The sequence below is a fragment of the Echiichthys vipera genome, assembly GCF_963691815.1.
Source record: "Echiichthys vipera genome assembly, chromosome: 4".
Classification (NCBI taxonomy): domain Eukaryota; kingdom Metazoa; phylum Chordata; class Actinopteri; order Perciformes; family Trachinidae; genus Echiichthys; species Echiichthys vipera.
The window spans coordinates 19668463-19681869 of NC_139829.1; the positions used below are offsets into that span (position 1 = coordinate 19668463).

At 41.8% G+C, this 13407-nt stretch overlaps 1 protein-coding gene across 4 annotated transcripts in view; it reads left to right on the plus strand.

Moving 5' to 3' along the window:
• Nucleotides 1-13403, plus strand: part of LOC310946232 (membrane-associated phosphatidylinositol transfer protein 2-like) — a 49518-nt gene extending 36115 nt beyond the window's left edge. For 2 of the 4 annotated variants that reach the window (XM_083912646.1, XM_083912647.1), the window contains exons 13-25: nucleotides 33-247; nucleotides 366-541; nucleotides 829-999; nucleotides 3624-3788; nucleotides 4709-4999; nucleotides 5504-5652; nucleotides 5759-5875; nucleotides 6050-6166; nucleotides 6260-6408; nucleotides 7166-7315; nucleotides 7443-7623; nucleotides 7761-7889; nucleotides 8474-13403. In XM_083912646.1, the coding sequence (XP_083768772.1) occupies nucleotides 33-247; nucleotides 366-541; nucleotides 829-999; nucleotides 3624-3788; nucleotides 4709-4999; nucleotides 5504-5652; nucleotides 5759-5875; nucleotides 6050-6166; nucleotides 6260-6408; nucleotides 7166-7315; nucleotides 7443-7623; nucleotides 7761-7889; nucleotides 8474-8857 (2394 nt within the window). In that variant the 3' untranslated portion in view covers nucleotides 8858-13403. Of the gene's footprint in view, nucleotides 1-32; nucleotides 248-365; nucleotides 542-828; nucleotides 1000-2397; nucleotides 2551-3623; nucleotides 3789-4708; nucleotides 5000-5503; nucleotides 5653-5758; nucleotides 5876-6049; nucleotides 6167-6259; nucleotides 6409-7165; nucleotides 7316-7442; nucleotides 7624-7760; nucleotides 7890-8473 lie in introns of all 4 variants that reach the window. The other 2 variants (XM_083912649.1, XM_083912648.1) reach the window with 2 other exon arrangements.
• Nucleotides 13404-13407: the final 4 nt, after the last annotated feature.

Genomic DNA, 13407 nt, shown 5'->3' on the forward strand with positions numbered 1-13407 from the left:
ATAAGGACTCATCACTCTAATCACCCCCGCAGGACCAGGACCTCCTCTCTCCTGGCATCATTGTCAACAGCGTGCATGGGTCAGCCTCTCCGACCCTGGAGGGCAGCCGTCACCTCAGTCGCAGTAACATCGACATCCCTCGAGCCAGTGCCGGTGACGACACCAAGCGACAATTGCCGCGCAAAAGAAGCGACTCCTCCACCTACGAAGTTGATACGATAAAACAACACCAGGCCTTCCTGACCAGGTGTGTGTAGAGTGTGAGATGACAGATATCTCAGCTGGGAGATAACCTTCATGTTGTATGTCCTGGGTGTGTTATTTTTAGTTCTACACAAGAAAATGACTTTGTGCTGTCCTTCCAGCTTACACTCCAGTGTCTTACGGAACGACACAGTCTCGCGCAGGTCAAGCAGCAGCACTATGTTGGATGGGAGCTCGCTGGGGAAGTTTGACTTTGAAGTTTCTGACTTTTTCCTGTTCGGTTCTCCACTGGGCTTGGTACTCGCCCTGAGAAAGACTGTCATTCCTATGATGGATGGTGAGCCAGTTTGGACAGAGGTTATAATGTAATCAATGATAGCAAACATTGTTTATGTTGCATTTGAGACATTATGCAAGAGCAATAAAATAACATTTCTGTCTAAAAAGTGCAAACCTCAGGTGGACATGCACTAATTAGCCTGGGGACCTATAGAAGGCATACTTACACTTGTTATTACTAATATTTAAAAGCTAATAATATATCCAAAGAAAGTCTGAGGGAAAGGGGTACATAGGTAGTTTCCCTCTCCCCTCTGATGTCTTTGGTTTGATTTCTCCCCCTAGTGGCCCAGCTGCGGCCGGCCTGTCAGCAGGTCTATAACCTGTTCCATCCAGCCGATCCCTCAGCATCCCGTCTGGAGCCTCTGCTGGAAAGGAAGTTTCACCTCCTGCCTCCCTTCAACGTGCCCCGTTACCAACGCTTTCCCCTGGGAGATGGAAACTCTGCCCTACTGGGTGAGCCCTCTGCACCGATGATGTTTAAAAGCATCAGTTATATCATTCAATAAATATCCATACATGTCTTTAAAGAATTTATAGTCACGTTTAATTCAAGTAGTTCTGACTTGGATTAACATGCAAAGAAACAAATGCAAAACTCCCTGTAATAAAAATGGTTATTTAATTTTAACTTAAGATCTCATCAGCTGACACTTCAGACCATAAATTGCATATGCAAAACATCTCAATCACCCCCTGGTGGCTGGCTGCAGTATAGGTCACAAGTCCCGCCCCCTACATGTTAGCGGATGGGACATGGACCAAACTAAAACAATTGAAGGACACATCAAATAAATGTTTTACAAAGATGGTCTCTGTCATTTTAGGTAGTTCTGATAATGCTGATGTTTGTTCAGATGTTGATATTTTTTGATAAGTTTGATTTGAAGTAGTTATTTGATGCTATAAAAATGGAGTGAAACATCACGATTGACAGCTTTGACTGATCCGTGATTGGTCAAGATGGCAGCACCTGTATCAGGGATATTTTAGTTTCACTTTTGTACAGTGAAAGGAAGTGGAGACGTGTCCTCCATCTTTATATACAGCCTGCGCTTCAGACACTGATGTTCCCGTTTCGCATGGATCTTAAAGACACCTCAGTAGCACTCTATGAATTCCTTCACACACAAAGTGAAAAAATGAAAACATTTTTCTACTGTTGGTGCTTCAACATCATTTGCGAAGCAGTTTGTTCATCTAAATATGGTCATAGTCCTGCTGGTGGTTTCTGTTTGGTCACTCATTATAGTGGAGTAACCCTCAGAGCCTCATCCTATCCTTTCAAAACAAATATCTGTCTATGATTCCCCAGGAAAAGTACACAGAAATTAGTAAGGTAACTAATGGTTTTAAGGAGGATTTTCTTTCTAGCTTTAAATACACACCTCCCACCATTGAACCAGAGTTTGTTAACATGGCGGTTAAGAAGCTGTACCATCATGACAATATTTCTTAAGGACTTCAGGCCAGGGTTCTGTAGTGTTCATCAAATAAGCTGTGACTGAATATCCTCAGGTCTGCCTTGTATAACTTGTTAACAAATTGAAGATAATTTTTTGAGTTAAGTATGTGCAAAAGGTGTTATGACTAGCAGGTTCCAGGGCATTTACAGTCTTAGCAGTTGTGATTCAAAAGAAATGGGCTCGACTAAGGGCTTGACTCTGCTTTCTTGTCTCATGTTCAGTTGTTCTTGCTTCATATGTTTTTGTGTCTTCCTTGTCTTCTTTCCCTCCTCTCTCGGCCTCCTGTCCCCCATATCTACGTACGTGGCTCTCTACCTCCAAACCCCTCCCTACCCCGACCCCTTACCCCTGACCCCTGTCCCTTCTGCCCCTCCACCTCCCTCTGTAGTGGAGACAGTCCAGAGCAACGCTCAGCTGCTACTTGACAGCGGGCCTCCCCTGTCCCTTCGGTGTCAGGAGACCATCAGTGAGACCTGCATCCCTGTGCCTGTGCTAAACTGGCAGGAGGGCTCCCTCAAAGCCACACCCGCCACTATGGAGTGTGTGTAGCCTCTCCCATTCACCTGCATCTGTCCTCTCTCCCATTCACTGTCTCTTGTGTCTGGTTGTTCCAAACTTCCTGCTGTCACGTCCAAGATGCTCAGATTTATATGGCTGTGTCCTTTCTGGGTATTCCCATTGCTGTTGTTTCAAGAGTCAAGAGCTGCAGTCGTGTTTCTGATTGACGCTGATAGACTTTTATATATAATGTATAAACCTTTTATTGTAACATCTAGTCTTTTAAATTGCTTCGTATAAAATATTTAATTTCCCTGGTTGAATTATTGGCCTATTGGAATTTTTAGATAGAAATAGAAATAATACTTAATTGTTCTAACTTGTCATGGACATACTTTGGAAAATCTGAAAAGCATCTCCTGGGCATTACATTTTGTTGCCATCACATATTCATGTTGCGTTCATTGTGTGGAGGATGCAAGCATTTGTGTTTGTGCTGTGGTTTTTAAAGCCGGGTGTCAGTGTGTCTGCATCATTTCCATAAAATCAGATTGTTGATTTTGGCAGAGGGTTCACACATTACATCATCCAAGTGTCAGAGGTGTTTTGATGTGAAGATTGTGCTGTTTGTGATGTTGTGTTTGCATAGTGTACTGTCCGTGGAGCTCCATCTATACCTCCTGAATTTACTTTGTTTTTTATTGTGATAATGGTCATAGGTCATCTGATTTTTATAAAATCTCCAGCACTATTTTATTTTATCTACAAAAACAAAACACAATATTATATGGCTGTTAGATTAAAAAAAATCTTTATAAAGTATAAATCTTTATAAGAGATACTAACACATGGGTGTGACTGTAGCACGTGAACATTTGTGATTTTAAGTGTTTTATGTACTCATGTGCTTGTGTTTCCACTGCTCAGTTACAGAAATCTGACCTTTGCCGCCATGCGGCCGCCTTTTGGTTTCTCGTGTGCTCTGAAACCATGGTGACTACCTGCTGTCACATTTCTCTGCTGCCACCCTAACCCGCATCTCCTTCCCCCTCATCACTGTGAGTTCCCCTTACCTTTGTCTCTGTCTAATGGGATCTCCTTGTTTCGACTCAATAGCGGATGTTGTTCAGTCTCATGGTGGTGTCTTCATGGACAGTTCGTACCCCTCATCCCCCATAACGGGCCCCTTCTCCCGGGGCCAGCGGAGGGCCAGTGAGGTCAGCATTGCCAGCCAGGTCTCAGGAATGGCAGACAGTTACACTGCCACCAACATAGCCAACAGTAAGTGTTCTCAATACCAACAAGCCTCTCTCTCTCTTCCTTCCACTCACACAAACATTGGTCTAGTTATTCTCCCTCTTTCTCTTTCTTTCATTCTAAATCTTCACTATATTTCTGTCTCGCTCCTTTTTCCAACTCTCCTCCTTCAATCTCTCTCTCTCTCCCCCTCTCCCCTTACTCTGACACTACACACACCCTGCACTCCAGCTGGAGTAGTCTAGTCAGCCAGATAGCTCCTTTTCTACTTCTGCTTAGCCAAACTTGACACCTGCAGTAACCAAACTGTCCTGCGGAGAGTTTTCTCCATTGTGTTCAAATTCAAAGCCCCAATATGCGCAAGAGTCCTGAAGTTTAGTCCCACTTTTCACTGTCTGTCTTACTTACTTACTCCACCGTCTCAATGTAAATGCAATGAACGAGTGCTGCATTTATCTAATGTTGCAATGCATGTGGACACCTGCCTCCCTCAGCCATCCCTGCATTGCCTACTCCTTAGTGCAGAAATGACCAGTATTCTGTTGTGTTTTATGTGAGATTGTCCTGCAAAGTCCCCCCGTCCCTCACCATTTCACTTTTGTTTCCAGAGCATTTATTTGTACCTCACATTATTCTTCAGCTCGCTGCTGTTTTAGCACCTACAGTACAAACCTGGAGACGCACATTGACTTATTGCTAATAACAGATTTTTGTTCATGCCACACCAGGGAATCAGAAGATGTTCAGCAGCATCACCCTGCCTTCACTGTTACTGTACTAACAATTATTTTTCAGCTTTGACATTCACAGTTCTGTTTAAGGCAGCTCACTGACTCCGGACATATCCCCTCATCACTCTTCAAACTGTTTAAACTATCACAAACTTTCACATGCCAACATGCATCATTTTTCTATGTGTTTCTTTCTTTGTTTTCTCCCAATAGCCATCTCATGCCAAAGTAATCAATCCAAAAAGTTCAGCCTTTTGTCCCAACTTGCCCTTTCATCACAAAACAAATTCTTCCTGAAAAGTCCTCCTAAGTCCCGTAAGAAAGCCAAGGCTGACCAGGCCGCAGGATCTCCAGATGCAGATCTAGTGGCAGAGCTGGACAGTGAGGCGGAGACTAGCGAAGCTCTAAGTCCTACCGGCCAGTATGAGAACTGCCTGTCACCCGGGCTGGACTGTGCTATATCTGATCTGGTCTCACTGGACTCCCAGGCTGAAGTGGACCAAGGTATTTTTCTAAGGGAGGGGACTTCTGAATTCAACGTGAGGCTACAGTTCTTTTCTGTGCACTCTTCTGTGTCCAAATCCAAAAACTCAACACTGCTCTTTGAGAGCCTCTTTTTCCTCTCCTTTACTTGCATTCTTTCAAAATTAAATTCAGTATGCAAGGCAATCATTTGAGGAATAATGTATGTATAAATCCAAACCTTTCCAAAATCAAGTCCATACTAACATGAATAACCATCTTCAGTTGCTCATCTAATCATGTGTCAGTTCTAACTACATTTTTCTTCCTTCTGCACTTGATCTTCCTATTAATAACAATTATAAACTCCTGATTTCTTTCTTTTAGCTGAAGAACTGCTGGGATCGGTGATGATTGTGGTTTAAGATGGTCTTTTTGCTTTAGCTTCAGGGGTCTTGCACCTTTGAGTGGAATTGCATCCCTCGCACTGACGCTTACGGTCTCACCTTACATATCTGCACCCTGTTCACCCCATTCCCATCGCAGTTGCAGCACGTTGGTGGGGTACAAAGCGGCTGGACTTTGCTCTGTACTGCCCCGATGCTCTGACCGCGTTCCCCACAGTGGCTTTACCGCACCTCTTCCACGCATCATACTGGGAGTCCACTGATGTTGTGTCTTTTCTCCTGAGACAGGTAAGTCAACATCAGAACACCTGCCACTCTTTATGGCTTGTTAATGAGTGACCAGCCGTTAGTTTTCTGCAGAGATACTGAGTAGTCACTGAAATGTCTCATGTAGGTCATGAGGCATGAAAACTCAAGCATCCTGGAGCTTGACGGGAAAGAAGTAACTGAATTTACCCCCTCCAAACCTCGAGAGAAGTGGCTCCGCAAGAGGACTCATGTGAAGATCAGGGTAGGCACAAAAGTACAGTTGGTGTCAGCGGACACAAAATGCTTCACAAAATCCTGAATTCCTTCTTTGTCTCTGCCCCTTGTCTCATCCCTCAAATCTCATCATATAAAGGAAAAAATATGTTAATTCAGGCCGCATCAAAAACTACATTTCTTTCTTTCACTCCTTTGCCAGAACGTGACTGCCAACCACCGTGTAAATGACGCAGTGTTCACTGAAGACTCCCAGCAGGTCGTGACAGGTCGCTTTATGTACGGCCCTCTGGACATGGTCACGTTGGCCGGAGAGAAGGTGATCTCAGTCTTAGCCCCCACATCAGCACACACAGACGGATGTCAGTAACACCTGTGGACTTGGTGCTCATGGTCTTGTAATCCCCTACAGGTTGACCTCCACATCATGACCCAGCCCCCATCAGGAGAGTGGGTGTACTTCAACACAGAGGTGACCAACAGCAGCGGCCGTGTGTCTTTTGTCATTCCAGAGGACAAACGTCTAGGCATCGGAGTCTACCCAATCAAAATGGTTATCAGGTGAGTGATGAGTTCGCAGTAGGCCTTTTTCACAACAAACATTTTGACTCGTCTTATAGAAGTAGTACAGGTGTTGTTCTAACAATAAAAATGTCTCTGTTCTATTCAAGTATCACAGTAAATCATGACAGTGTGACATTGACCAAAACAGACAAACTAAAGTGTTTAAAAATTATTTTAAGACAATCTCCCATAAAATATATCTGACCTGGTTAATCTAATAAAACTCATGGGCAAATATATATAAGCAGTGTTGTATAACAAATAAAACAAAATGAATAATAACATCTGAAATCATTCAGGATGTGTCTTAGCATTATTTTATATGTGAGTAAATGGTTACTCTGAGCTGCTGTCCACAGCTGCAGGAGACAGCTTTATTTATTATTTATTACAGGGGTTTAGTTTTGCTACTTAAAGGGATACTTTGCCCGGAACGCACCGCGGAGCAGAAAACACTCATACAGGGACAGCCGCAAAATAATTTATATTTTTATTATGTCCGATACGTTCTGTCCTCAGCTTGACATGTATATATGGTGAACTGTTGTTAATAGAAAAAAAAGGTTCACACCTACAAAAAGCCTATACAGAAACTGTGATGACATGTCTTAGTTGACTGAATAATTCAGGCTTTCTATCTGTTTTATCAAGAAGCCTGGTTTATATTAGGATTTAGCTCAGTTTCTTGTTGTGTTTCAAATCTCTTCAAGGGGATTTCACCTTTTTTCATACTCTGTGTCTTTTGGTTCCTCAGGGGCGATCACACAGTTGCAGACAGCTACCTGACAGTTATTCCCCGTGGCACCGAGTTTGTGGTGTTCAGCATCGATGGGTCATTTGCCGCCAGTGTGTCGATCATGGGCAGTGATCCCAAAGTTCGGGCAGGAGCTGTGGATGTTGTCAGGTACCCAGCTGCTCTTCTGTTCTTTTATTGGATTTTGAAACAAGATTCTCATTCAGACTGAAGCACATTAGCATTTAGCGTTGTTATTTATGTCTTAATTCTGCTCTCCTGTTCCTCCTCGTGGCAGGCACTGGCAGGATTTAGGTTATTTGATCATCTATGTGACAGGACGACCAGACATGCAGAAGCAACGGGTAGTGGCTTGGTTATCGCAGCACAACTTCCCTCATGGCATTGTCTCCTTCTGCGACGGACTGGTCCACGACCCGCTTAGACACAAGGCCAACTTCCTCAAGTCCCTGACAGAGGTAAAGACTGGGATCTTCCTGGAATGAATAACGAATATACTTTTAGAGATGAAAACAAAAACAACAATACTGACATGGTATACTGAAAGAAATGTTAAAAGTGCTCACCATGCCCTTGCTCATTTGACTGATTCCAGCTTCAAATGAAGATTTTCGCTGGCTACGGATCAACCAAAGACATCTCGGTCTACAACTCCATTGGCCTCCCTCCCTCCCAAATATACATCGTCGGTAGACCTTCCAAGAAGATGCAACACCAGTGCCAGGTGGGGAAACTTGGCAACTTTATTTATTATTATTTATCTTGCTTTTCAAATTGATATTCCATTTACTTATTTCCAGAATACTAAATGATGACCCTGATTCATTGAATGTCCCATATCATGCTAATTTTAAGGTTCATACTTATATTTTTGGTTTCTACTAGAACATGTTAACATTCGTTAATGTTCACAAAACACATCATACTGTCTATCTGAATCCTATGTTCACCCTCTGTCTGAAACACTGTTTTAGCGCCCATCACTACAGTACAGAAGTCCTGACGGCCTGTTTAAAAGCTCAGTTTCTGAATACAGGCTGTGTGCATTTATATGTAGGATGAGTGTTTTGATACTTTCACAGTGTTTATGTAGCACGTTGACCTGCTTTATAATAAAAAAAGACATGGGGATCTCACTTTTTACAATACGGGACCTTTAAGTGAAATGGTCTAAGAAATGAAAGAAAAACACTCAGTGACTGCTGATGATGGAGTTCAATATTTAGTCCTGCAGAAGTGGGTCAGGCTGAATAAATAAATATCAATTAACTGAACCAGAATGTAATAATTCTCTGATCCTCTCAACAGTTCATCACAGAGGGATATGCAGCTCACTTGTCCCAGCTGGAGTACAGCCATCGTTCACGGCCAGCTAAGTCCAGCAGTGCACGCATGGTGCTACGTAAAGGCAGCTTCGGCTTGGGCGCAAACAGCGATTTCCTGAGGAAGAGGAACCACCTGCTGCGCACCATCTCCTCCCAACCGGCCCCCAGCTCCCCAACAGGCAGCATCCATAGCAGACCTGAACGCACACAGAGCCAATCGGACGGCGAGCGTCTGGAGCGGGAGCGGCTGGAGAGCACTCACAGCTACAGCCAAGGAGCAACACAGCGCAGCATGAGCATCACAGCCAGCTGCTGGGGCCGCAGCGGCAGCACCAAGCTGGAACCAGGTATTCTCAGCCCCAAATGAGACGAGGGAGACGATGTGAAAACACCTTTGGGAGAGTGACTTAAAATACAGTGCCGGGGAAAACACCCAGGATGACAAAGATCAATGCAAAGAGTGAAAAACTGTTGTCTTGCACCAGATGGGTAAATACCACAATGAGGACAATAGGTGCTACAAACCACTCTTTATAAACTTATGCCAGTCACACTCAACACAGATATTTATGAACAGAGACTATGGCTATATTTATTACACAACACACAAAACAAAACTCAGCAGGCATTTCAAGAAACATCTTGCTGAAACAGGAACATAAACACAAATAAACTTAGCTTCTATTGTAGGGATTCAGACTGTTTCTACTGTTTAGTAAATATTTATTGAATACAAGGTCAGTTTTCCTCCTACAGCAGGCTTTTAGATCTTAGATGATACAAGCAGCCCAATGCTGTATTCTTAAGCCAATGACCCAAAGTGGTTACAGACAGCCTGTATCAGGTCTGATACTGCACTGTAACTGACTACTGCCACGGCAAGCACAGCAATTACTATAGAGATCAACTTTTGCATAATAGTTTTAAAGCTATGTCCTTTTGATGTGATAATCAGATGTGTTCACGTCTGGGAGCAGAGATGAGAATCATGTAAAACTGGACTGAATGCGTTTCTCAGTGTGACCAAACAGGTCAGAGACACAATCATTTAGCCAAACCGTATAATTATTTTTAGGAAGAGCATAATTAATCAGCATTTAAGTTGTTGTTTCTAGTGGCAGCTTTGGCGGTGAGATGTAATTGCAGGCACGCCACTAGGACCTCTCGGGCGTGAGGCCTTCACGTGCTCAACACTGATAGGAGGGCAGACCAATCCCTGCTGACTAACGTATAAATGCGTCACTAACTGTGCGCCACATTTGATTTTAGAACGCGAAAGTCACCACAGAGATTCAAAACATATTTCTCGGCAAAGCAGTAAAAAATACAAGTGCTTTTATTTGTGGGGCATATGATCAATCACCATTGTTTTAACTCTCTTTGATAGATAGTAACTTAACAGACAATTAAATAGATGAAAATCTTACGGATTACCATTTTAAAGTCCTCCTCCAGGCATGTTTTTAAAGTATGTAAAAAATAAAAAAGTATGTTATCTACTCTTCTTCCTCACTGGAAATTCTGGATCTGGCCTCGAGCCCCGCCCACCACCGCTGCCATGGTTACGCTATGGAACGCCCTATCAACAAGTTGACGGGATTGGTCCCTTTGGATATGTGATGTAAGAAACCCTGGCAGTAAGAATCTGAAATTTAGAGACGTTTAATTGGTACACTAGTTTCAAGGCGAAACTGCTCAGCCATGGCGTTGACTCCTCACTATGAAGACCTAGAAACAAGGTTAAAGACTTGATTTTCATTGGAGGGTCTTTAAAATCTACAGGGTTCGTAGGGGTGCTGGAAATCCTTGAAAATGCTTGAATTTTAATGTTGCATTTTCAAGGTTTGAAAAGTGCAGTGAATTCTGGAAAAAGAAGGAATCGTTGAAGTTTTATCCGCATTTCTTTCACAACAAATAGCTTTAGATGATAAATGTATTATCCTTCTGGTATTACGAAACACAATTTTAGTTGTTTATAGCATAATACCATTTCTTTTAATATGATTTTGTAAAAAAAATAGTGAAATAACCGTATGTATAATAAATATGGATGTATTTGTAGAAATATGTAATTTAGTTGAGTTGTAAGGTGCGGTAAAAGCTTGAAATTGACCTTGAAAGTGCTTGAAAAGTGCTTGAATCTGAGCTTGGAAAAGGTGTACGAACCCTGAATCTACCACTTGTTGCATAATACTTTCAAACAGCAATGATTTAATAATGTATAACCAAAGCAAACGGTCCAGTTTTGCTTGTTTTCTCATCGTCCCTCAGACCAAAGAACCATCCAAATATCACACGAAGCAAACTGCAAAATGGCCCTTTAACAATAGCTGCAGCTAAAACTGTCCCTGGGATTTTATAGCAGTTCACCACGTCCCACCAAGTCTCACCACACTGCGCTGCTGAACCTTTCCGAATCAGTAACGTACGACTCAGCATCTGTAGGGAAAAGTCCTGCTACTGTACAGTTAATGTGCCAAAGTAAACAGTATAGAATGATATGCTGTACATGAGCAGAGAAATTATAAAGGTCCCCTGTGTAAAAATGGAATAGACTGTGTAAGTATGTAGTTGAATGGCTTAACAAGGCTTGTACATAGTTGTTATATTACAGTGCAGATCTGGTATCTGGTCCACTGAAGACCAGTTTCAAGTGTCTTCTTTACTCTGGGGTAAACACAGCCTCATTCAGGATACACTTTAATGATTGACGATGATAATTATTGTTATTTAAGATTATACATATTTTAAAATGTATTGATTTTGTGAACAAAATGTGTTTTAAGATTACTTTAGCTATGTTGTGTTTTGTTTTTTTCAAACTTCAGTTGCAGCAGCCAAAACTCAAAGAGGTCTTTGCCTGGCACAGTATTGTATTTTTATCAAGTTAACTTGCAGATCGCCAGAATTGTATCAACAGAACTGCTATTCTTGTGTCATATATATTGTATGTTTATTATCTATTTTGGACATTTGGGGTATGGCTTCTCTCTGGTTATCCCTAAGCTGTAAATGAGGCGTTGAATGTGCTCATAGATAATCCTCCTTAGGTTAAGTTTTCTCTGTTCTGCTGGAAGAAAAATCTGCAAACTGTAAATTCTGTACGATACGCTGTCAGACGTAGGAACACAGAGCTAAGACTCACCTTCTGCTGTTCGACTTTTATTTCAGAAACTGGTACACATTTGTGATTTAGTCATGCAAATTATGTTTATATGTCCCTCTAATAGGCATGTAGAGAGCTGACTGCGACAGACCAGTATGGGCTCAAATGTAAGGGAAACGTGCAATATTACTCAACCACACCACAAGATCAAACTGACTGTTGTGTTGAGGAAATGACACAGTGCATTGACAATCAGTTCAAAAGGCACATGTTCTACAGACGTCAAATTGCAGAGGGAATCTGAACACACCGTATAGCTCTAAATAAACACGCAGGGTACACGTGCAACATTTGTCCATTAAAAATGTCAAGAATTATCACAAGAAAGTGCCACAGACCTGATAATGGGGTAAAATATTACAGTAGATTTTCTCCCGTGGACAGACATGCCCAGTCTTAACTTTGTTTTTGAGGTCCAGGTGAAGTCACTTACTTAAATTAGTCATTTTAACCCTTTCAATGTTTGGAATATGCTTGATTTTTAACATAATCTGATCATCTCATCTACACACAATCACTCATGTAAACCGAGACATTTTTAATGTTTAATGAAATGAAACTATCCCAAGATGTGATGATAAAGGCTTAAGAGAGTGGCTTCTGTGGTTAGGGGGACATTGAAAGTGCTTACAAAGCTGTCAACCTGATATGTGACCCGTCATCAGGCACACTTATGAGAGGAATGCAGTCGTGCAACAACAAACCCTACCTTCATGTAGGAGATGTTTTAACTGATTAACTTAAAGGTTATTTTGGAGGCTCTTTAATTGTACTGCAGTGTTTCTAATGTGTTATCTGGCCCTTTTAAATCAATGAAGGGAGAAAGCTGCACTATTTCCAATCACAGAGAGAGAGAGCTTTTTACAAAGTCTAGATGCTCTGAAGCTTAAAACAGAGCCAACAAGATGTGCAACCGTTGACTAACAGTTACAATATGATGATCATCGCCAAAAAGTTTCAATGTTAGATATTTGAGTGTCAACCCAATACGTGGCTATCACTTCCTTAATCCGGACTGTTTCTCGCTCCCCTGGGGAAGAAAGTTGCGATTACAAACTGTCCCTCTGCATTTTGACCTTTTCAGAGATTCGGCTTCAAGCCATATATAAAACTCTTTTGAAGGCTGATGATTAAAGAATGGCAGTTTGTAAATTCATAGTAATTTTTAAAAAAGGCAATGCTTTAAAACATGCACTCATCTAAAGTTGGCAACTGCTGAACCATGTCCTTCCTCAGAGATCTGAATTGCCTGGATATTAAAATCCAGAGATTGTAAAGCGTAAGCTGTGCAGTTCTCCGTGAAGTTTGGATGCCTCTGCTACTGACCCACACATTACCAGAGGCCTTACATTTCCCTTTTCTGCCTTACATTCAAAATTGTGCTTGCGAGGCCTAGAATGAACGCTGCTCACTCCTGATTTGACTTTACAGAAAAAGAAAAGACTGTTTACTTTGTAAAATAGGAAATGGCCATATTTGTTTTTCTTGTTTTGGAGAAATCTATTTGACATATTTCACCAACATTAGGCAATCTGTCTCTGTCTCAAGCCGTGTTCCCCGGTCTAATGCAATGCCACTGTGTGTGTGTGTGTGTGTGTGTGTATATATATGTGTATATATATATATATATATATACATATATATATATGCAGCAAACCTTGTAAAATATTCATTGTACAGGGTATGTATCTTGTAGGTTTTGGATAACTTCATTTTATCCATTCCCCTGTGGTTTTATGTACAGTGTATAA